This window comes from Taeniopygia guttata, chromosome 1 (genome assembly GCF_048771995.1).
Source record: "Taeniopygia guttata chromosome 1, bTaeGut7.mat, whole genome shotgun sequence".
NCBI lineage: Eukaryota > Metazoa > Chordata > Aves > Passeriformes > Estrildidae > Taeniopygia > Taeniopygia guttata.
In genome coordinates, this window is record NC_133024.1 from 59,761,681 (window position 1) to 59,783,968 (window position 22,288).

Here is a 22,288-nt window from a genome sequence, read left to right on the forward strand (position 1 = left end):
GCTTGGCAGCTATTATCTTCAGTGGCTAAAGCAGAGATTGCAACATGAAGAAAATTCCTACACAGACTCTGCTTGCCAGTCTGGATTCACCTTGAACAGGTGGGAGATGTAGTCCTTTCTCCACAGTCTGCTCGCCAGGCAGTCTGATCTGAAAACAAAGACACTTTCTAGACTTGTTTCATGCTTTACAGTGTTTGCTTTACTTTTTTAAGTTGTCTCACTTAGCAGATCAACAAAGACTGTCTGAATTTTTCCTGAACTCAAGCCAATAGGACCTGGCTGGCAGTGAGATAGATCTTGCTATGCAGACAACCAATCTCAGCAATAAGAAAAGTGCTTTTAAAATCACCTGGAAACTCTGCCCTAAATCTCACATTTGCATTTGAATAAGTTTATTTCTTTGTCTAAAAGCTTTGATTTTTCAGTCTGTGCTGCATGGATGTTGAAGCACTTCGTCACTGTTGCTATGAAAGTTCAAAGCCATTTATCATCAATAAGGTTACTTGATGCAATTTCTAACAGGGAGAACCTCTCTGTCCTGGAACTTTCTGCAAGATTAAGTGATGTATTCAGACAGGCAATATCTCAGGAAGATTTTTCCTACTTGGAAGACATAAAGCTCATTCTGGTTGAAGTACAGCAGGTTTTGCAATTGGTGTTTCCCTTTTTCCTTCCACCAGAGTTTGTTAGTTTCTTTCTTGGAGCCTGGCATCCTTTTGTGAAAGTACTGTGAGAAGAGCCATCTTTGCAATGAAAGTTAGTCCTCATTATTCCCTTGAAGATGATCACTGCCTCCTAATCTTTCACAAGTATTTTCTGGAGTGGCAGAGCCCAAAGGGCGATAAGAAAGCTATGTGTTAGTCTATTGCCTGTGTGGAGAAAGAAAGAATGACTGCTTGTAGTCCTAGCCAGAGGTATGAGGTAGAGGTTTAATATGATGTTCTGTCAAAGATTTTTTGTGTGGTTTTCAGCAAGTAATTTATTGCCCTGGTGGGAACTGTGCAGGTGAAAGGCAGCAGAACTGTCAGGTGTCAGGACCTGGAGGAATCATTAGCAGCTGCAGACAGCTGGGTACCCACTAAACCCGAAGGTGCCAGGCTGGACTGGGGCTGGCTGTTTGCACTCAGGATGCAGCATCCTTGTGTAGGACCATTCAGATGCAGACCCAGCTGATCTGATCACCTGCACTGCTCCAGAGACAAGGTTCCCAGGAAGGAGAGACTCTGTAGCCAGGTGGAAGGTGCTGATGAGAAGAGAAACGTCTCTACACAGAGCTTTAACTCCTGCTGTTTGCTACTCCCAGGAGGTCCAATTGCTTTCCTACCAGTCCCACCGTGACCACACTCCAAGGGGTTCCTATTGAGTAGTTTCTGTCTGGAGGATGAGCTCTGCCCTCAGCTCTATGTGCACACCTCTGGAGCCTGCAGGTGCTGCCCTATGCTACCCTGCTGTGAAACCCTCTCTATTCTGCAGGCTCATCTCTGCAGAAGATTAATCATATTTGTGTGTGAGGAATTCTGGTGATGACACATGGCAATCTTTGTTTTCCGCCCTTCACTCTGATGGTATGAGCAGGCAGAGTTTATTGAACTAAAAAAAAAAAAAAAATTAAAAAAAATTTTAAAACTTATCCTTGTGTCGGAACAGTTCAAAATCTGAAGCTCTTCCATGTGAGAAGCTGTTTCTGATTCAGTTGCAGAAGAAGTACCTCTGAGTCTGTTCTGACAGACTCTTCTCCAACTAAAGTGTTTGTCAGGTGTGTGTTGGGCAGGAAAAACAGATAAATCACCTGTACTACAGTACTGTCAATTGGATTTAGTTCGTCTGATGCACAAAAGAGAGAGCCATGAAGTAGCATCCAGCAATATATTGTGAGTGACTAATTTTGTTATAACCCTAATTTGTCCAGTATTTACCACCTCTTGTTCCTTCAGTATTTACTGGCCTGTATTCATTAGGATGGTATGAAACAGAGGGTGTGATATCAAGTCCAGTGAGAGGAGGACTATTGCCCTACCCCTCAACAAGCCCTACAGCCAGCACTGGCACAGCAAGATCTTCAACATGATGAGACTCAGGATGCTTCAGCTGATTTATAAGGAGTCATGGATCTATGATGTGAGCTTAATTCATAATGGAATTGAGCTGAAAGCACTAATGCTGTTTTACTGCAGATCTGACATTTACATTCACATGGTATCTGATGGATAGTGCAGATGAACAAAAGTAGGTTTTCTAGTGTGTCTGGTAGCAATCCATCTGTCTCAGCCTGATGAAATTATTGTTGCAATTTACTAAACTAAGCAGAAGAAAATCCATCTGTGAACAGAGATATATTAAAAGCCTAAAAATAAAACCACAAACCCAAAGCCAATATTTTGCCTGTGTAGAAAACCAAAAGACAACTGAAACCCCACCAAAAGAAAGGGGGAACACCACTCCCAGGTAGCTGGGAAAACAGAATTTTGCAACAGCTGCATAGCAGTTTTGAAAGACCTTGTTTTCTCCTGCACCACATGGAGGGTACTTCCTTACTTCGAAGAGATATAAGGCTGTGTTCTTCACAGGAAGTCAGGAATTCAAATTTAATACACTATAAAGATGCAAAATATTAGAGTGCGAAATTAGTTTTAAGAGCCCTGATTTCAGATCAAATTTAAGAAGCCAAGCTTCAGCTACCTTTCAAACATAAGCAGAGCTGTAAAAAGTGTTATGCTATGAGCACTGAAAGAATGCTGGCACACTGAATTTTATTGTTGATCCTACTTGCCAGTATTTTAGGATTTATGCCCTACTGTGTGGAATATTTGCTTCACCTTTGCTTTATGGCAGTATAAGGTTGCTCACAGGCTTTGAATTATGACAGAACTAGACTGTCTTCTATGGTAGAAAGTCCTTAAATATACCTTAAAACATTTGCACTTCATGTTGAGACACTTATGAAGGCTGGATTTAGGCAACCGCATCTCATTTCTTTCCAAAGTATGTCTTCCTTTTCTTTATAGGGAGACTTACTGGACAGATTTTAATCAGTACTCCAATGTATCTGATTTTCTGAAATCCCTGAGAGAGCTGGGTCTTTTTTCAGATGTGGAGAAAACTGATAAAGGAAGTTACTTGGTTGGCTTCAGAAAGTAGAGAGAACGATTTAAACAATGGCATCCAACAGGTGTAAATGTGAGAAAGCAAGAAGTGCCATGGGCTCTGCAAGTCAAAGGGTGAAATCACAGTAGAGGGCTGAGAAAATGGGCTGAGGAAGGCAGCTATCAGATGAGGGGAGAAGACTGGAAACAAAATGGAAAAGCTGAACTGTTGTTGTGGTTGCTAGAAAGCTCTGGGAGAAGAACACATGGGACGTGTAGAAGGTTATGTTGGGAAGGTTACATTTCCACTATCCCTCCTTCAAATCCAGGGTGCTGGCAAGGGATGGAGATATCCATTCCAGAGAGCTGATACGGTTACACTCATCCTACCTGAAATATGCCGGTCCTTTAGCAAGGACCATGCCCTAAAATACCTCCATTTCCGTAGATATTTCAAGGAAAAAAATGGTGCCAACTAACAAGAAGAAAATAGACTGAAAAAATAAATAAGTAATATACCTCCCTCTAGAACTTGTGGTCAGGCAACAAAAGCATCATTAAATTTGGTCTCTACCCCATTGTACAAAGAGGTCGGGAAGTTTAAACTAGAGGAACTGGTTTTATTGAGGTTTTATTTCTTTTGCTTTGTTTTAATTCAGCAGCAGAACATTTGTTGGAGGAGCTGGAGAAGCCAGTTTCAGTCCACAAAAACACCAATGATTTATTTATTGCTATCACTTAGGGAAAGGGCAGCATTTGCTGGTCCTGAATATTTAACACTGCAGGGAAAAAGCCAGCTTCTCTGAAGTCTGACTGTTCCAGTGAGGCACTGCAAATCAGTGTGCCACCCTTGGCCCTCTAAATTCAGAGATGGGAGAGCTGGGAAGTTAAGCTCAAGTGCCTTCTTATAGGGACTGAGACTTCCTCAGATCTCAGCTTGTGTGGTCATGAGCAGCCTGTAGAAGAGACTCTCACACTTCTCTGACCTGCTGTGAAAGTCCAGGTGAGGAGGCAAGGTGCATCTATGCCTCAGAAGTCATTTACCTGCATGGTATTCATCTCAGGAAACTACAATTCATTTTACTTCATGCATCATTTATAGTAATCCTCAGGAGAGCAAGGAGTGGGAGAGATCAGCATCAGTGTTTTTGCCTACCTAAAGCTAGAGTGAGATGCATTTTGAAACACTGAAGGACTGTTCATAGCTTGTTTCCCCAGCTTCCTTGGTTTTCCAAGAGGCTCAAGTTATGAGCCTCAGTCTCTCTAGCTACTAACTGACCCAACCCACCAGATGTTTCTTGAAAAAGCATTCAGGAGCAGCCAGACCACAGCCACACACAGGCAGAAGGGAAAACGGGAAAAGACACTTTCCCATGCTTCTCATGTGTCACACTATCTGTTGAGGCCCTCCTTCAACACGTCACATACTGCAGTGGGATTTCACTGCTGCTGTTGGCTGTGGAGGAAACAGGCCTGACGGCAGATGGGAATGAGTGACAGGAGACAGCCAGCACCTGCCTCCAACTCTCCCCCAAGGAACTATTCAAGGGAGAATCTCTTAGAGAAACCTGTGTCTTTTTGTGACCATCACTGTTTGTGAAACACCCTCAGGAGAAGGCGATAGTCACCCCTCACCACCACCCCACAAAATGTATGCAAGGGAAAAAACGTTGAGGTTTTCTTCAAAGGAGTGCCTGCCAAATCTCAAAGCCAGTTTACAAACAGGTCTTCTATCTATACTGCTGTACATCAATATTTAGCAGCACAAACTGAGGGTCTAACTAGCACAGAATTCAGTAGCAAGATCAGTACCCAGCTTAGGACTCTTCTTATGCTTTATTTTCTGAAAATCTCTTATTGAATGTTTAAGGAAACAGCAGCTAAAAAGATGGATGCCCCAATGGCTTGGTATGGTTATATCCATGCTATGGCCAGACCATCTAGCAATCCCTCCCTGCTGTTTATGATACAAGAGTGAGATTTAACCATGCTCACAGTGACCAACCACTAGCTGTTATTCCCAGTTTAATGCAGGATGAGGCTTCGCAGCCCTCTGCTTCTAAGCCTTCACTGTTTGGGTGAGAAATTTGTTTCCTCAGAAGCTGAAGGGAGCCCTGAAACTGCCAGCTCCCACAGGGCTTGGCTGTGCCCAAAATACAGGAGTTAAATCACTATTGCTAATATGGAAACCTGTGTGCTCTTGTCCCGTAGTGGAATACTTCACCTTCCATCAGGCACAGGGGCCTCTGGTCCATTAGGCAGGCAATGAAGGAAACATATTTGCATATAGCATGGTCAGACCAAAGGTTTCTGCAAGTCACCCAGGGTGCACTTTCCATTAACAAGTATTGTTTCCAGTGCTGCTGGAGGGCAACAATAAATTGATTAGCCTCTTTAAAATTTCTCATAAAATTGTATTAGCAAAACGGTAAATACATGACACAGGGACCATAACCACGGGATGTTTACATAATGCCCACTGTGGACAAGTACTAAATACCATAAAAGACCCGAGATCCCCCCTCCCTCCCCCCCCATAAAAAGTCCATGAGTTCTGGCTCTCAGAAGGCAGCTAGAGCACCATTGTTGTTGCTGTTGTTCCTCCTCCTCTTCCTCCTCCCCATCACATTTCAGCTTCGGAGCTGTGAACTTTGCTGGTGGTTATCGCAATTCCTATCGCTAGGCTTCCATTGTCAGAAAAGAGTTGAGCCAGGGAAGTGTTCAGCACAAGGCAATCCCCGTCCGAAAGGACAGAGTCAACACACTCCAGGATGGACCTGGGGGTCGCCTCCCACTTGAGGCGCCGCTGGTTCCTGTTGAGCTCCAGGCGGTAGGTGAAGTTGTTGGCTTGAATGGGCGTGCCGATCAGCATCATCGTGGCGAAGAACTGGGGGTGGCCCTCATACTTCTCCTGCTTCCTGAGGACCAGCAAAAACTGGTGGCCAAGGCAAGAGTGCATGATGATCCAGTCCGTTGGTGCGGGCAGGTGCATGTCCATGGCCAGGAAGACAATCTCTGCGCCCTGAAGGATGTTGATGCGGTGGGTCTGCCTCAGGTGGGACACCACCACCTCTAGGTGCCCTTCCCATGGGCAGGAGAAGAGCGGGCACGTGCACGGGACCAGCTGGGGGTCGTGCACTGCTTCGTGGTGATGGCAGGGAGGAAGGATGCCTTGCTCCGTGGATGCCTGCGCAGCTGCACAGCGGGTCGGTGCATACTATGGGAAGAGAGAAATGTAATGTGAGACAAAGTGGGCCAGAAACCAGTGCAGATGTGCAAGGTGCAGACCCCACAGACATCATACTCCACCTAAAGCAGCGCTAGTGGGGGTGCAGAGAACTCAGCACACTGGGGATCAGAGGCAGTCGTGACCTGGATCTGCACAGCACAAGGAGATGGCAGTTGCCTTGTTCTCCAGGAGAACAGACAAACTGCTTGAGCCATGATAAGTCACTTCAAATGAAAATTATGTATGTGCTTAAAGAGCAATTTCATTAGTTCAGGAGGAAAAATCTGATTAAAAGGAAAAAACAACCCAACAAAGCAAGGACAGCATGGGGCATTTTATATAGTTAAGAGTTTTGCTGCTCAGAACAAGGGAATGAAATATGTATGGCATTATTATTCTTTAATGAAACATACGGGCAAATACAGTCATTTTTCCTGAAACAATAGGGTTTATTACACTCATAATTTGTGAAATAAATGTAGGTTTTTATTGTATATACCGTCACTATTTTTTTTGGTCAATGTATTTGTGCCTAATTGATGCTCTTACCACCATAAAACTTAAATTGCTCTCAAAGGTGATTGGATGGCAGATTTAGGGCATTTTTACACTACAATAAATTTGGATTAAGGTAGGACAGCTCACTAAAAAGGTAGCAGCTCTTGCAGAAGTATTCTACGTGAGGAATAAAAAGCAAACTGCTCTGCCTCTCTCAAGAGAATGTTGTTGAAGAGAAATAAGTCTTACTCAGCCAAAAGTGTATTCACATGCAATGTAATTCAGGAAGAATAATGTCTCTCCACAGTAACTGTGTGCATAGATAAACCCTAAGGCACAGACATGCTGGTCATGATTATCTTACACAATTTTAAGCATCTACTTCACCCACCCAAGATATAAACCTGGTTACCCGGGACTTCCTCTACAGCCTGTAGAGTGAGGGAGCCGTTGGAGTGCAGGATTCAGATCTTAGCTGAAGTAGTTCAGCTTCTAAAGGTGACACCAGTTGATGCTAGAGAGACTGAGATCCAGTCTGCCTAGCTATGCCTAAATTTTAGCTGTTTAAACATTTTCTCTCTGAACTCCTCTTACAAAGATGCATCTCTTACATCCATTAATGTCCCAGTACGTACATATATACATGTATTTTGCTTTAACATAAGTCATAGGAAGATTAATGTAATTCCCTAAATAGTGTCTCACATCCCCTTATTTTAATATATGTACCAAAAATGTCATGAACTACATTATAGTTCTAACATTTAACAGTTGTTCTCCTCCATGCCCCATCCAACTCATAGCAGATTTGTGATTTTTGAGCAGAGATTTGTTTTATCCAGCGGCAAGCATAATCCCATATAATGGATGGTAGATTTCCTGCAAAGGGTGTGTTGTCTTGTCTTGTTATGGATACTGTGAAAGTTTTCATTACAGCCTTGCTGTAAGCAGTTTTTCCCACCAAAACTTGCACATTTCTTTACAGGATGTTTTGGAAGGCAATCTCTTGGGTAAACTGTCCTAAATCTCAGACGACCAGGGCTTCCTTGCCAACCAGGATAACAATTCCATCTGTTTTCATTGTGTCAGTAGCTGCCAAAGGTTATGATGGATAGAGCAGGGATGTGATTGCTGTTGCTGTGAAATTCATTGCTCTTCCCAAGGCACTGGATGTCAAAGGGAGCTGTTTCTTCTTCCTCTGACATTTGATATAAAGAATAATTGACAAGTTAAGCCTGACTATTGAAACTGGCAGCTTTTTCTTTTGACAATTATTACTTCAGTAACTACTGTTCTACTTTTGCCTTCCTCATATTTTATTTGTTTTGCTGTATAAAATCCAAGAATATAAGCTTTCTGAGAAGATAATGAATTGAGGACAGATAAATTTCTATCATTGTCCAGGAAATAAAACAGGTCATTATAACCTAATCAAGGTTTGTGGCTTTAGCTGCCTGCTTATCTCAGTGGGATTACTGGTTCACACTTAATTCTACATTAATTTTTGCCTCCCATTAGGATGAAAGTTATGGTTAATTTAGACTCTTTGGTGAAGAAGGCTACTGCAGTGGCAGATCATAAAAGCCTTAAAAAAAAAAATCCCTGAAATGCTAATTGCCTCATAAAATGAATTCTAATCTCCCAATCTAATACAGTGGTGTGAGCAATTGCTTTCTCTCACCAAACTATTAATGCAAAATTAGTGATTATACTAATTAAAACTAATGAACTCGTACTCACATGCTGATAAACCTTTCAACCACTCGACAAGTTCCAGCCTTCTATCAGTTTTATTTAACTCCCCTTTTGGAAGATGAATCTTAAATTAACCTCTTGACTAACATTCAAAATTAGGTTTTGAAATTTGAAGCTTTATAGACTATGTATAATTCTTCTCCAAAGATTACCAGAGTGAGAGAAACCATTTCCACTGAGGATGAAATTGAATTTAGAAATGGATTCTCCTAATTTGAGAAACATGGAGAACAATAGTAGCTCATCCATCTAAACTGCATCCAAGGTAAGAAAATACAAATATCTTCAAAAATCATTTTATGACAAGCATGTCTCTATGGATCAGGAACTGGAAAAATAAATTACAATGAGCAATGTATATAATATATCTTTCTTCTTTCCTAAACCTGTGAATTTTTGTGTGTGTGTGCATAATTACGAATTCCCTTTCACAACTCACATTTCTGAAATATTTCCACAAATCACTTCAACAAAGGATTTCTGGTCTAACTTTGTTCATTTCAGGTTTATTGAAAATTCTGGAAACTCAGCACAAACCTCATGATATATTTTTATTCTTTGACTTGGTAAGAACCATTTTCAAAATCTGGCTTCTTAATTGTTTGACATTCCTGTTTCAAAATTCTAAATTTGTAGTATTTTGAAAGAAATGTTTAATAATTCCCTGTCATTTTTAAAAAAAAGTCTCAGAGAAAAATATTATTTTACATTTACTTTTGAGGTATGAGTGTAACTGTTGGGGTGTTTGTACTCTTGTTGGTCATTCATATGGCTGTGAATTGAAATGCTGAAATTGAAATGCTGAAATTGAAATGCAAAACAGGCAAAAAATGGTCACCTTGAGTGTATTTAAATGCTTGAATAAATATTTATGAACAGTTTTTCCATGTTTAATCTGCTCCAGTATTTACTTTCTACCATTTATTGACCAATTACCTAATAAAATTAGATTTATTTTATTATTGTGTTAGTCCAGTATTATTCTCAATTATCTTTTAGCCTGTTGGCCAGTTTCAGTCAAATTGAACTGTGGGATGGAATTCTCAAATGCTTTAATTTTCAACCATTTCTGAAAGAAGAGGCATCAGGGTAGAGCAGCATAACTCTTTCATGTCTCCAGGGAGGAACAGCTGGCCACGTGAGCAGTATTACATTGACGGATAGGAGAGAACCTAAACAATGGCAGTTTGATCCCAAATGGATTATAGACACCAGAGAACTCACATGAGACAGTGTCTTTATGAACAGGAGAAAAGGCTTCAGCCAGAGTGCTCCTCATTAGATGCAACATAATCCCACCATGAGGCACCAAACCGCAGGAAACCAGGCTCTGCTGCTCACAGAAAAAATTCTTTTTAATGATGCAGCTTATTACAGAGCAGCTCTTTTTAAGACCAAGTAATTTGGCAAAGACCAATTTATAAACACATGGTGCTTTTCTTAAGGAAAAAAACCCCAACCAAACCATGACTAAATTTGGACTACGACACAGGGTTTCTGCTAAAAATGTAACAAATTGCTTTAGATGTGATACGTTTGTTCTAACTTTGATGTTTGAGGGGTAAGTCCCTAACTCTGAAGACTGTCAGCTCCTTTTACAGCCCATGAAGAACCCTGGAGGGCAATTCACTTGATTCCAAGTGGTGCTGAAAGAACATCCCCCTGGACACCCTCTCTACATGCAGACCCATCCTCAGCACAGACCCACAGAGGTTTAACTGTTTTCTAGGCAAGAAACAGAAGGACAACCCAATTTCAGTCAGGAAAGATGTGTACCACAATGGGCTTCTCCTGCTGCTCTGAAGACAACGCAGCCCAAGGAGAGAGAAATGGATGCCTGCTCACATGAGGGTGTACATCTGTGGCTCCTTCCCATCATTACAACTCCAATGACTTGATAGAAAAATCAGGGGAAGGATGAAAGGTAGATCCAAGAGTTAAAGACCTCCAAGAAGTAAAGAATATGCAAGCACATCTCTGAGTCTGCAGCTGAAAAGCAGGGGCACCCACCCAGGAGAAAGGGCTTTGCTATTGCTCCTCATGCTCCAAGGGACCTTTTGTGTTTGAGCTAGTGAAGTCTTCAGATCAGCTATGGTGAAAATACTGGAAACAGAGGCAGCAACCCACACTGCACCTCTGCTGGCTGAGCTCACGGCCCTATGGGTTGCAGGCACCAGATATACCACCATCCCTCAAGCCTTGGTTCTCTGCTGCACATTGGCACAGCTTCAGCAAGGAGAGCAAGTGCAACTGCTGCCATGAACAGCTAAGTGTCTTGCCATTGAAGTTCTGACTTAAAAATGGTGAATTTGCTCACGATAAATCCCACAGGGTGAGGGAGTGTTTAAAGCAGTACTCTATCCCATGGGAGAGGGCCTGGACACTGCTAACCTAGAGTATAAGGAGGGTGAGTAGCACCACCACATTGTAGAAGAATAAACACTGCTCGGGTCTTCAGAGTAAAGGTTAAGTGTCATCTTTCAGCACTTTCCAATGTTCTTCAGTGTTATACTGGAAATCTGGATACCTCATTCATACTTTTACTTGCTGTAATGTACATAATGCGCAAAAATCAGCCTTTCACATCCCTGTGAACAATGCCAGTGCGTGCCTCCCAAGGAGGGAGGACAGGGACTGGTTCACTGCCCAGTAAATAAGTGTTTTTGACAGGAAAGCAGGTGCTGCAAATAAGCATCTTTTTCCAGACACTTCACACCCATGCAACTGCATTTTCTGCAGTGGTCACACACACTTTGCAAACACTCATCAATTCACCCATTCGCTGGTCTCTTTGCTTGGGGCAGTCAGTGGTGTGGTCTGAAGGCCACCATGGTGGGGCTTCTAAGCAGGGCCGCACAGAAAACTGCAAAGATGAAAACAAAGCCACCACACATGTCACCCAGCCCAAACCAGAAGACAGTGCTCCCTCTCTACCCTAGTCCAACTTTAGCACACCCTGAGACATTGCAAACTAACCTCCTCCCAAGAGGAAACTACTCCTTCCATGTACCCAAACTCTCTCCTCTTCCTCCACAGCTTTCTTGGCTGGGTTATGGGAGAGCTGATAGGAGCTGTACATGTTCATAGCAGCTGCAGTCTTTGGTGGGAGCCAGGGATTGAGAGGGGCTGTGCTCACAGCTCCTGTTAAAACCCATCAACCTGCCTGTGACAAGGAGCAAGAAGTGACACAGTCATCCTGTAGGTGTGTAAGCAACTGGAAATGAGCAGTGAAAACTCAGTGGATTTTTGACATTGACCTAAGGATTTCTGCAGACAAGGAGGGACCTGGGCCTGCAGCTGTGAGACTGCTTTGAGCAAGCAGCTTCCAGGGTTTTCAGCAACTTTTAGCAACCATAGCAACTTTTAGGGTTTCTGCTGAAACAAATTGACATTTTCTTTGCCAGAGAAATGTGCCATTTATTCAGTTTTCTTGCTGTCGTCCTCCTATTTCTTGGCTTCTCAGGGACTGACTGCTTCTTCTCATCTGTATGGAAAATGCCTTCAGTAATTTTCTAATCCTCAGTTTCTTTCTGCCTCACAAAAGCTTTACCACCCACTAACATCCACCTCCATGTTACTTACACCCACCTCACAGGGACAGAAGCTCAAAAGAACTATAAAGGTGACATGAAGAAAGTAGTGAGTCTTTTAATCCTGGTCTTCATTTAATTTATCTTCTGCTCTTTTTTTTTAATATGCTGATGAGATTTTTTCAAGTCTTTCAGATGAAAGAAAAGAGAAGAAAAAAAAATCCCCAACCCCTTCAACCTATTTTGTCAAAAGCTGTACTTTCATATCTGAAATTAAGAAGTCCAAGCCAGGACCATGTTGGGGATTTATTTAAAATTTTAATTTCATAAAATCCTGTTCATTATGAATGCATCAGTTGAATTTCTTAAGTTGAATTTCTTTCTGAATATTAGCTGCAGCTTGGGCAGTGGAAGGATTTGTTTTCCCTACTATCAAATGGCAGTGAGAGGACAACTTCAAGCTCATTTTACTAATCTCACTTCGCCACATAATCAGGTGTAACTTGGTGACACAGCACACGGGATGTGTTAATGGCTGTCCTCATGCTAATTACACACCTCTGACTATGCAGAGAAAATGCAGCTTTAGTACATGTCCACACACTTCTCTCTATCGGATGACCCCAAATTTGAGATGAATCCACATTTATACAGGGGTATTTTGGAAAAAAACATTGATTTTGTGGTAGATCTAGCAAATCTATGATTTATTATTTTAAATGTATCCCAGGTGAAAAGAAAGATGTTATTCTCAAATTAAATCCCCTCGCTTTCTTTTCAAAAATCATTTTTTCAGCATTAACTCTTATGAACTCTTGAAGTGCAAGCAAAAATTTCAAGAAACTCAACCTTCTTCAATATATTGAAAACAATGTAATTATAATGAAATATAAATGGGATCCACACTTAAACATTTCAGTCCATAGATGCTTTCTAAGAGAGACCCATGTGGACAATAGTAGGATAGAGCAAGGTCATGCTCTCCAGCTCTCCTTTCAAATCTAAGTTTGATGAACCTTTCCAAGCCCAGGTGGGCACAAAAACTTCCTGTGCTTCAAACTGAAGGGAGACATACCACCTTGCTGACCCTTAGCCAAAGCTGCAGCAGGGTCATGGACCCCCAGGAAACGATCCCGATTTAGCTGCTGTATTTGGTGGATCTCACCTGAGATCACTGTCTGTACTTTCTTTCAGAAATAAAATACACTGATTAGATGCAAGCAAAACCGTGCACACAGGCAGTTCCTGTGGAGCATCTGGCAGTTACTCGCTAGTCAAAATAAAAAGCTAGGCTGGAGGTGGGACATGCCCTTGGGACCTGATTTGCAATTTGTATTCTCTCTGCTGCATTTTAGGACTGGGCGCAGTGCAGTGACAGCAAAGCATAGCATAGTGTACTTGATGCTGCATTGCAACTGCTGATGCACTGGGGTGTGCAGACATTTACCATCTTCTCTTTGGGCTAGACGATTTTATGTCTTGATTTAGACAAAGGTCATGCCTCTAAATGCCATCCCCTTTGGCCAAACAAGGCAATATCAGAAGCCAAGGCACACCCTATCAGCTGTTTCTCCACAAGGGCAGGGTGCAGCCACTGTTTATCAGCAGCTTGCTCATGAGACACTGCTGATCCTGGCTCTGGGTGAGGGAGTGAGCAGCCTGCATATGTACAATAGAGATAATCAAAAATGCAGAGTTATCTGAAGATTTGCTTTATCCTTTATCCACTTTGTATTTTGTATAAAGCCTGTTCACAAAATGCAAAACCATTATAGGCTTTAATTAAAAGCAAAGTGATAAAGCATTTTCAAGCTGCATCTGCACTGACTGATAGGGAAGGCAGAGTTCACAAGAGCCCTATATCTGACCTGTTGATTTTGTGGTTTGCATTCACACTGAAAAAGAAATTAATATGGAAAAACATTTTAAAAAAATAAAGAAAGAAGAAATTATTGCCCGCTGTGCTCATAAACTCAGCAGTTCAGACTGCCTCTAAATTACTCATCATCTGATATTCATTTACAAGTTACTACAGTAACAGCGTGTCTCTAAGAGCAGCAGATTTGCTGGTGTCATCTGAGATAATTAGACCAAATCCACCCTGAGACAATTGAATTTCTCCCCTTCCATCAGACAATCTCCAGCTATCACAATTATCTGACATGTAAATCCATTAACTGCTCTTTCAGAGACGCACCCCAGGAGTGCCAAAGGATGGCACAAATGTTACTGGTCTGCTGGAAGAAGAGAAGGGATAAGGTGGTGGTTGTTGAACAAGCCCCTAGCCTCTCTTGATGGGACCAGTGTCTCCAGTCCCATCTATGTGCCTTTCCTGGCAAGGATTTGCTCTGTGGTCTATGTCACATTGCTCTGACAACTGTCACAGGGAAATGTGCAGCTAAGCCTGTGCCAGACTGGTCACAGCAGAGTGCAGACAGTAGGCTGGGGGCAGGTAGTTGTAGTGAAGAGGGAACACAGGGGCTCTCAGTGCTGCCAACCCTGTCTTCCTGTCCTGTCTTGTAGGCTCTGCCTGTGGCTACACCTCTGTAGCAGTCACAGAGCAATGTAGGAGCCATAAAACATTCCACATTTTTAGTTAAGACTTTCTCCTGAGAGCTGTTTCTGAGGAAATGCAAGGGTGTCTTAAAGTCATGTCTGTCTCCTTCTTACTGAGGCATTGCTGGTACCAGCAAGCAATGGGCATCCCAAACACACCCACAATGGCCTGGTGTGGTAGGGGTCACGCTCAGGTTATAGAAGAGGGGAAAATAAATTGTTTCTAACTCAGAGCAATTCTCCCTTCCCCTGCAAATCTCTGCCCATTCTCCACTAGTGACTTTCAGCTTGCCCTTGCTCTGGCTACCTTGCAGTGTAGGTGTGGAACTGAAAGAAAAGTGTCCTTGTGACAAACCAACCCAAAATTCATCCTTATTCCACTGTCAGATGAAAGTGTGTCTTGAGTTTGCACAGTCAGGCTTAAGAAAGAGGAATAAACCCACAAAACAACCCAGAAAATCTATGTGAGCTGTTAGCTTTGGGCATGAAGAGCAAACGGCAAGTCTGGGTAAATTAATTTAGTTGGTGTAATGTATGCAAATGCTTCATTGACATATTCTTTGCAGTAAAGAAAGGGACATTTCTCTGGGAACATTTGTCTGTGTCTCAAATATTCTCTTAATTTTGTGCAAATCATAGCCTGTTCCTTCACCATCCTCCCCCTCAAATTCTCAAAGAATAGTTCTTCTAGAAGTTTTCTTCATGTGGGGAGGATGCAGGTAGAAAGAAAGAACAGAAAGGGAGGCTCAGCTTAGCCTGAGAAGACAATGTTCCTTGCTATTAATAGACTGAAAATTTAAAAGGTTTTGTTAAAAAATCTAGCAAAAAAATGAAAACTAAAATCCACAGCAATCTTCCAAGTTAACATTCCTGCTTACAGAAAGCTACTGTCTATCCTTTCCAGGAGAGGTTGAGTCAGTCAGACTCCGTGCTGTGCCTCCTGCAGCTCTGCTGTTTTGGGGGAGAATACCCTGGCATCCCCCCACCTGCTGGCACCTGCCTTCTGACCTCACGTGCCAACAGCAAGAGGGGGTGTAGCACCACTGAGTCACAGAAGGTTTGGTGTAGAAGACCATCTTTGAAGACCATCTAGTCCCAATGCCCTGCCATGGACAGTGACATCTATCACTAGACCAGGTTTCCCAAAGTCCCATCTGAACTGGCCGTCAATAATTCCAGGGATGGGGCATCCACAGCTTCTCTGGGCAACCTGTTCCCCTGTCTTACTGTCCTCACAGTAAAGATTTTCTTCATAATGTCTAATCTAAACTTGCCCTCTTTCAGTTTAAAACTGTTACTTCTTGTCCTGTTACTACAGGCCCTGGTAAAAAATGTCTCTCCAACTTTTTTATCAGTCGCCTTTATAAACCGAAAAGCTGCAATCTGATCTCCTTGGAGCATTCTCTTCTCCAACCCCATCTCTTTTAGCCTGTTGTCACAGGAGAATTGGTCCAGCCCCTGATCACCTTCATGACCCTTTGTATCTGCTCGGACAGGCTCACATCCTTCTTGTGCTGGGAACCCCTAGAGCTGGATGCAGTATTCTGGGTAGGGTCTCACAAGGGAGGAGTAGACAGGCAGAATCACCTCTTCTGACCTCCTGGTCATGTTTATGTCTATACAGACCAGGATATGGTTGGCTTTTCAGACTGCAAGTGCATATTGCAGAGTCATATTTGATTTTACATGGACAGTACCCCCAAGTCCTTTTCCAGAGGACTGCTCCAAACCCATCCATCACTCAGCCTGGATTGATACCCAGGATTGACCTGACCCAGCTGCAGGGCCTTGCACTTGAACTTCATGAGATCCACAGGGCCCTGCTCCTCAAGCCTGTCAAGGTCCCTTTGGATAACATCCCTTCCCTCAAGTGAACCATCTGCAGCACTCAGTTTGATGTCCTCTGCAAACTTGCTGAGGGTGCACTGATCCCACTGCCTGTGTCACTGATGAAGATATTAACTAGTATTGGTTCCAGTGTGGGACTAATGACGGCTGGTGGGTCACACCAGTCACTAATGGTTTTCACTTGGATATTGGGCCATTGGCTGTTACTCATTGGATGCTGCCATCCAGTCAATTCCTCATTCATCTAACAGTCCATCTGACAAACCCATAGCTCTCTCCAACCTGGAGGTAAGGATATTGCAGGGGATTGTATCAAAACCCTTAGAGAAGCTGAAGTAGATGGCAACTATAGCTCTTCCTTTGTCTGCTGATGCAGCCACTCCATTGAAGAAAGTTACCAAAATAGTCAGGCATGATTTGTGAAGCCATGTAGGCAGTCTCTAATCACATCCCTGTCTTCCACATGCTTTGACATCTTCCAGGAGGATCTGCTCCATGATTTTACCAGCCATGGAGGTGAGGCTGACTGCTTGGATATCACCAGGGAATGACAAGGTTGTTCATTGGGAAAACAGGCACAGTCAGACGTGAGAGACCCATTATTCAGCAGAGCTGCAGTCCCTAGAGTCTAGTTATTTTTAAAGTGAGAAATCCATTAGCATAGACTATGCAGCTCTGGCTACAGCACCACAGGCTCTTCCTATCAGCTCTGGTCTCTATGGTTCTCCATTCTAAATTTTCCTATTTCAGTGCAAGTGGAGCACCAGGAAAAGGAGGCAGAGGACTACATTTCTTATTCAAAGCCATTCTCATTCTTGAATGTCCCTCGTCACACCTTCACCTATCTTGTGGCAAGGTTTTATGTTTTAACTTCAGCCAGGTCCTACCCATGCTGGCAGCTTAATACATGTTCTTATAAACTTGTCTGGCTGTACAATATTCTATAACTTGCATATCATAAAAGTGAATAATTTTACAGCTATTCTCATACACTTACGGGTTTTGAGGATTTGACATTGGGGTAGATTTTTAAAATTTATTTTCAGCCTTCTATAGAGAGCTTTTTAAAGAGCTTTCTGCATGACACATTATTGAACAAGATGATGGACCACTCATTTAATCACATCGAAGGTGTTTCAACCTTTCTTTCCCAGGACAAACTCTTCTCCTTCCCAAAGGGCTGCACAGAGGAAGTGTGGTTTCTCAGGGATGGGATAGAGGGAATATCTGCTCCCCATCTCTCACAGTGCAGGCAACAGCCTCCATGCCCTTGGAGGGTGCCCTCAGGCCACTGAGACGTCTGCTGCAATCCCTGCAGCCTGTTGGGATGTGACCCTGCAGTGAACAGCATGGCTTTGCTGCCAGGGACTGCATCAGTCAGGGTGAGCAATATATCCCCCGCTGGTTTCATATAGAACTGGGAGACTTCTGGGCTGCCCTCCGGGATCAGGCTTAACAAGCACGAATGGCTGTGTGGTGTTTTGTGCAGTCTGTCTTGCCAAAAGCACGAGTAATGTGTGAAGTGTCTGCTAGAGGGACACCCACACTCCCAGGAGGAACCACTCAAGTGTTTCTACAACTTCACCAGCAGCTACTTGCTTGGTGAAGGCTGTTAGGCATCTTCATGACCCTGTCAACAGAGCTTCCATCTGTTTTTAAGCCCCTTCATTTCCTTCTTTTGTACCCTATAAGTATGCAGTGATAGCTTACCCTTTAAATTCCAACTCCACAGAGAGTCCGTGCTAATTCAGAATAACATCTTTTAGATCCACAGGGTTTGCAAAGATTTCAAGGATAAAGATAAAAATATTCAGCTGAAGAAACACCTGTGACAAACAAATGGCTAAATTTTGAGCAGGATTTGTCTCATCTAAATGTATATGTCTAAAAGATCAACATGTTCAAATCTGACCTACTCATCTGAAGCTCCCTTAATAACAGAGATAAGATGTACCTTCACAGAGAAATTCATCATCCCTATCTTGAACACGTCTATCTTCCTGAAAGATGAAATTACCATGAGCACCTGGAGGAGATGTTCACTTCTCTTCTTAAGCTAGAAGTGGAGCTGGGGTCACTGGCCCAGAAGTGGGCACCAGGCTTGCAAAGTTTCACCATCAGCAGTCACTCAGACTCTGAGCAGCAAGGGTGTCAGGACACAGCCACTGTGACTGTTTAATGGGTGATTATGAGCTGCCTGTTTGCCTAATGCAGAAAATCCCTTGAGCTGACACATTTTCTTCCTAGCTAAGGGCTGGTCATTCTAATTTTCAGGCAGCTAGATTTAACAGTTAAATAAAACTAATTTACAGCTCTTGCCATTAGGAGAACAAATTTTCATCTCTGTCCTACGGGTGAGAGGCACTATAACAAATGAGTGATTACTGACCCATGATACCTATTAGAGATTGCAGTTGGGTCATCTCATTTGTTGTTTTAACACGAGAAATTAAGAGCCTAACAGGGCTATGGCAAAAATTGAATTGATAATGAGATGAGCACTGCCTTTACCAGAGGCTCTTTCTAGAATTATATGCAGGAAAGGCTCAGTGACATCAGGACCTTGAGCTGTAGGCCCAAATTTTTTGAGCCTAGTAGGACTTTCCACTCGCACAGGCTTCCTCCCATTGCACCTGGAAGTGCAATCCAGCTGTCACATTATGTAGTTCATAGAGACAAAGGAGCAGTTAGCCATGTACTTACTTGCTTCTTTTCCCTCTGTCATTGCCTGCGGCTAAACTGCCCACCAAAGAGGTTTTGAATCAAAAGGACATAAGTGCATAGTACAGTTTGCTCCCAACAGCAGCCACCGTGACAGATTCTGTATTCTTAGTCTGAAGCTGATTGAAAAGCAGTCTCTGCTGTCAAGGAGCAAAGTCAGTCTCCTTCAAAAGTATCCTCAATGCAGAGAAACCAATAGCTTCCAAGTTTTAGGGGAAATATTGAAGAATGTAATGGATAACCTAACTTTGAGCTGTGTGAAGGCAAAATTAGACTCTAAAATGCTGCACAGTCTCAAACTCAAGGCACACACGTTTGACTTCTTCTCAGTCCCTCCTGGCCCTAGACAGATTGTGGGGCCATCACACCCTAGTGGCTCAGCACCACAGCACCCATCCTGGTCTGAGCCTGTGCTCCAGCTGCACCCTGGGCCAGCCTTCTCTGATCCAGCGGCATTGCTCCCTCCTTGCAACCTACTCTGACTCTCCAGTCTTTCCCAGTTGCATGACACAGTGCCCTGGCCTTGTCTCATATACTGAAGGAAGGAAAATTCTAATAATTGCCTGCCACTTAATCAACTAATGGTTAGTCTTTAGTTGAGTTCTTGTTCTTTTTTGTTCCGGTCCTAAGATTGAAAACTGTCCCATTATCTTTCACTCCTAGAGGTCTGTCCATGCTCTGACACAGAGTAAATCTGCAGAAACAGAAATTACCATCTCTACTTTGTTTTCCACATGAGCTTTCTCCCCATTTATTTCTGCTGCCTGTTTTACATGACGATCTGCTTTAGCTTTTGGGCTTGCTCCAGCACCATTCGCTAAAATTATATTAAGTATTGATTGGTAACAGATATATTACAAGGCAATGCTAGTGAGGATACATTAAGTAAATGGAGGAGCAGGCCCATGCTGCTTTCTTCCTTTTATCAGAAAGGCAATCATCAGCAACAGATTTGTACAGGGTCTGCAAAAGCTGTGGCATGAACCAGCCAGAGATCATCCAAGTTAACAGACTGTGGAGAAGACTCGGTGCTGTGTTAAATGCTGTGGGCCTGCTAGTGCCATTGGGTACAGAGTACATAGATGTCTTGTGAAATTAGAATGGTTTAAGGAAAAAACTCTTGCAATTCAAGGCCCCCCAGTATTCTCATGATCTGCCATACTGATCCATGTATCATTTTCACTTATTACTGCTCAATATTTAATTTCCTTTGTACTTAGAAAGGTGCCAAGACCAGGGGACAGTGATGGCTGGCTACTGTTTTTCAAGGCATGTAACTCAGGCAGTGAAGTAGAAAGGACAGTACAAGAGAGAACAGCAAAGGCGAGGCATAGTCACAACTCCAGCTGGTGGACATTAAGGTGACCCTGGGAGAAGATGAGAGTGAATGTTTCAGGATGAGAAACTGAGGTTAAAAACAGTGTTAAGATGAATTCTTTGCATTAAAGCAGGGAGCAAGGTAATCTACAACTCTTCCTTCACATTCGCATGTGAAAATGAAAATTATCGACAGTGGTTTGAACATAAACTGACTTGCAAATGCCCTTTGTTGGAGTTCCTTGCTACTGACCATACACAGGTGACTGTAGTTAAAGCAATACAGGTGGAAAACTTAGAAAATACTCCATAAAATAGCATCAGGATTGGGGTAAACCATCTGTAGCCATAGAGTAGCAGAGTACAGATAAACTTACTTCTCAGTTTGGTCTGGCATTGCCCTGACTCTGGCTTCACTTGGCTATTTCTCTCCACTGCCTGTAAGGGGAGTTGAGGGTGACTAAGCTGAGCTTAGATGCAACTATCAGGTTTTCAGTTCTTACACTAAGGTGAGATGAATCCCACTTTGTTCCTGCCTCTGAGCTCCCGGGTAACCTTCAAGCCCTTTGGGTCTTTCTCTTCCTGATCCATCCATCTGGCCCCACACTGGCTCATCCCTAATTTATCAGCAGAGGCTGCCTTTATACAGGTGAATAAAACAAATCAGGAGCCATTTCCTGGCCCTGAGATGAAGTGGAACATCTTTTGTCTATGTGGTTTAATTTACCATTCACACAGAGTGGCCTCTACTTTGTGTCTGGTGGAAACAGTTCCTGGTTTCTCCAAGGAAATTAGGAGAATGCTTGCTGGTATGCGCCAAATCTGGGGAGAATGCCGCCCATCACACTGCATGGATAATTGCAAGTTGGTTTTTGTAGCCTTGGCCTGATGTGGTTTGGTAGATAGAGCCACATTTGAATTTCCCCACACCCTGAGGTGGCTCAGCATGTGCAGGCGAGAGGTAAAAATCCACATCAGGGGCGTTTGTGCCCTGCTTCCCAAGTCCTTGAAGGTTAATGGCTGCACAGACACAGACAGCCTTCAGGGACTTCTTTTGACACCTTTCCTAAGCACTTGGTCATTTGAAAGTGAAAATAATAAGCACTTTCCTGTGAAAGGCTTTTTCTTTTGGCATCTTATGTCAAGATGCAGTTACATGTCAAGTACGTGTTTGTTTTCATAAGGCACTATGTAAAAATCCTCTCTTCTTCATGTGCACATTTTGTCAGCAGCTTTTGGACTGATTTCAGCTCCTCAGCCGTACTGCAACCCTTCTATGTCTAGAAGAGGGCATTCAGGTTTTACCTTCCCTGTCAGCTGTAGAGTCACACCATTTTGCAAACTGCCCTTGAAATCAATGCAGTTGCTGTATTAGAAATACTTAGCACATAAATTGTAGGACATGAGGCAGTGTGTGTAACAAGGCATGATAACCATGCACCAAACCTGCTGTACAAGCTCATTTCAAAACCTAGCACAGACTCCTTGCTCTTCCACTTGCTTGATTCAGAGCTTTAAGGAAGGGTGTGCTTGTGAGCATGCATTGCTAACCACATCCCAACTCCAGTCAGTCAGAAATGGGGCTGAGCTTTCTCACACATTGTATTTGTTAATGTTGATTTTCCCACACTGCAGGCTTGATGTTAAAATGAGCTTTCCCACCTAATTTTTTCACTTTCACCTGAATCACAGGATGTTACTGGGTGGGCAATGGTTAAAGAAAAATAAAACAGGAATGGAAGAGTCACGCC

General features: G+C 43.0%; 1 protein-coding gene across 1 annotated transcript in view; it reads right to left on the bottom strand.

Annotated features, from left to right (window-relative positions):
* Positions 1 to 5,476: 5,476 nt before the first annotated feature.
* The window catches only part of SIAH3 (siah E3 ubiquitin protein ligase family member 3), a 42,884-nt gene continuing 26,072 nt past the window's right edge, over positions 5,477 to 22,288 (bottom strand). Inside the window, exon 3 of the mRNA XM_012569741.5 lies at positions 5,477 to 6,300. Within this exon, the coding sequence (XP_012425195.4) occupies positions 5,707 to 6,300 (594 nt within the window). The 3' untranslated portion in view covers positions 5,477 to 5,706. The remainder of the gene's footprint in view (positions 6,301 to 22,288) is intronic.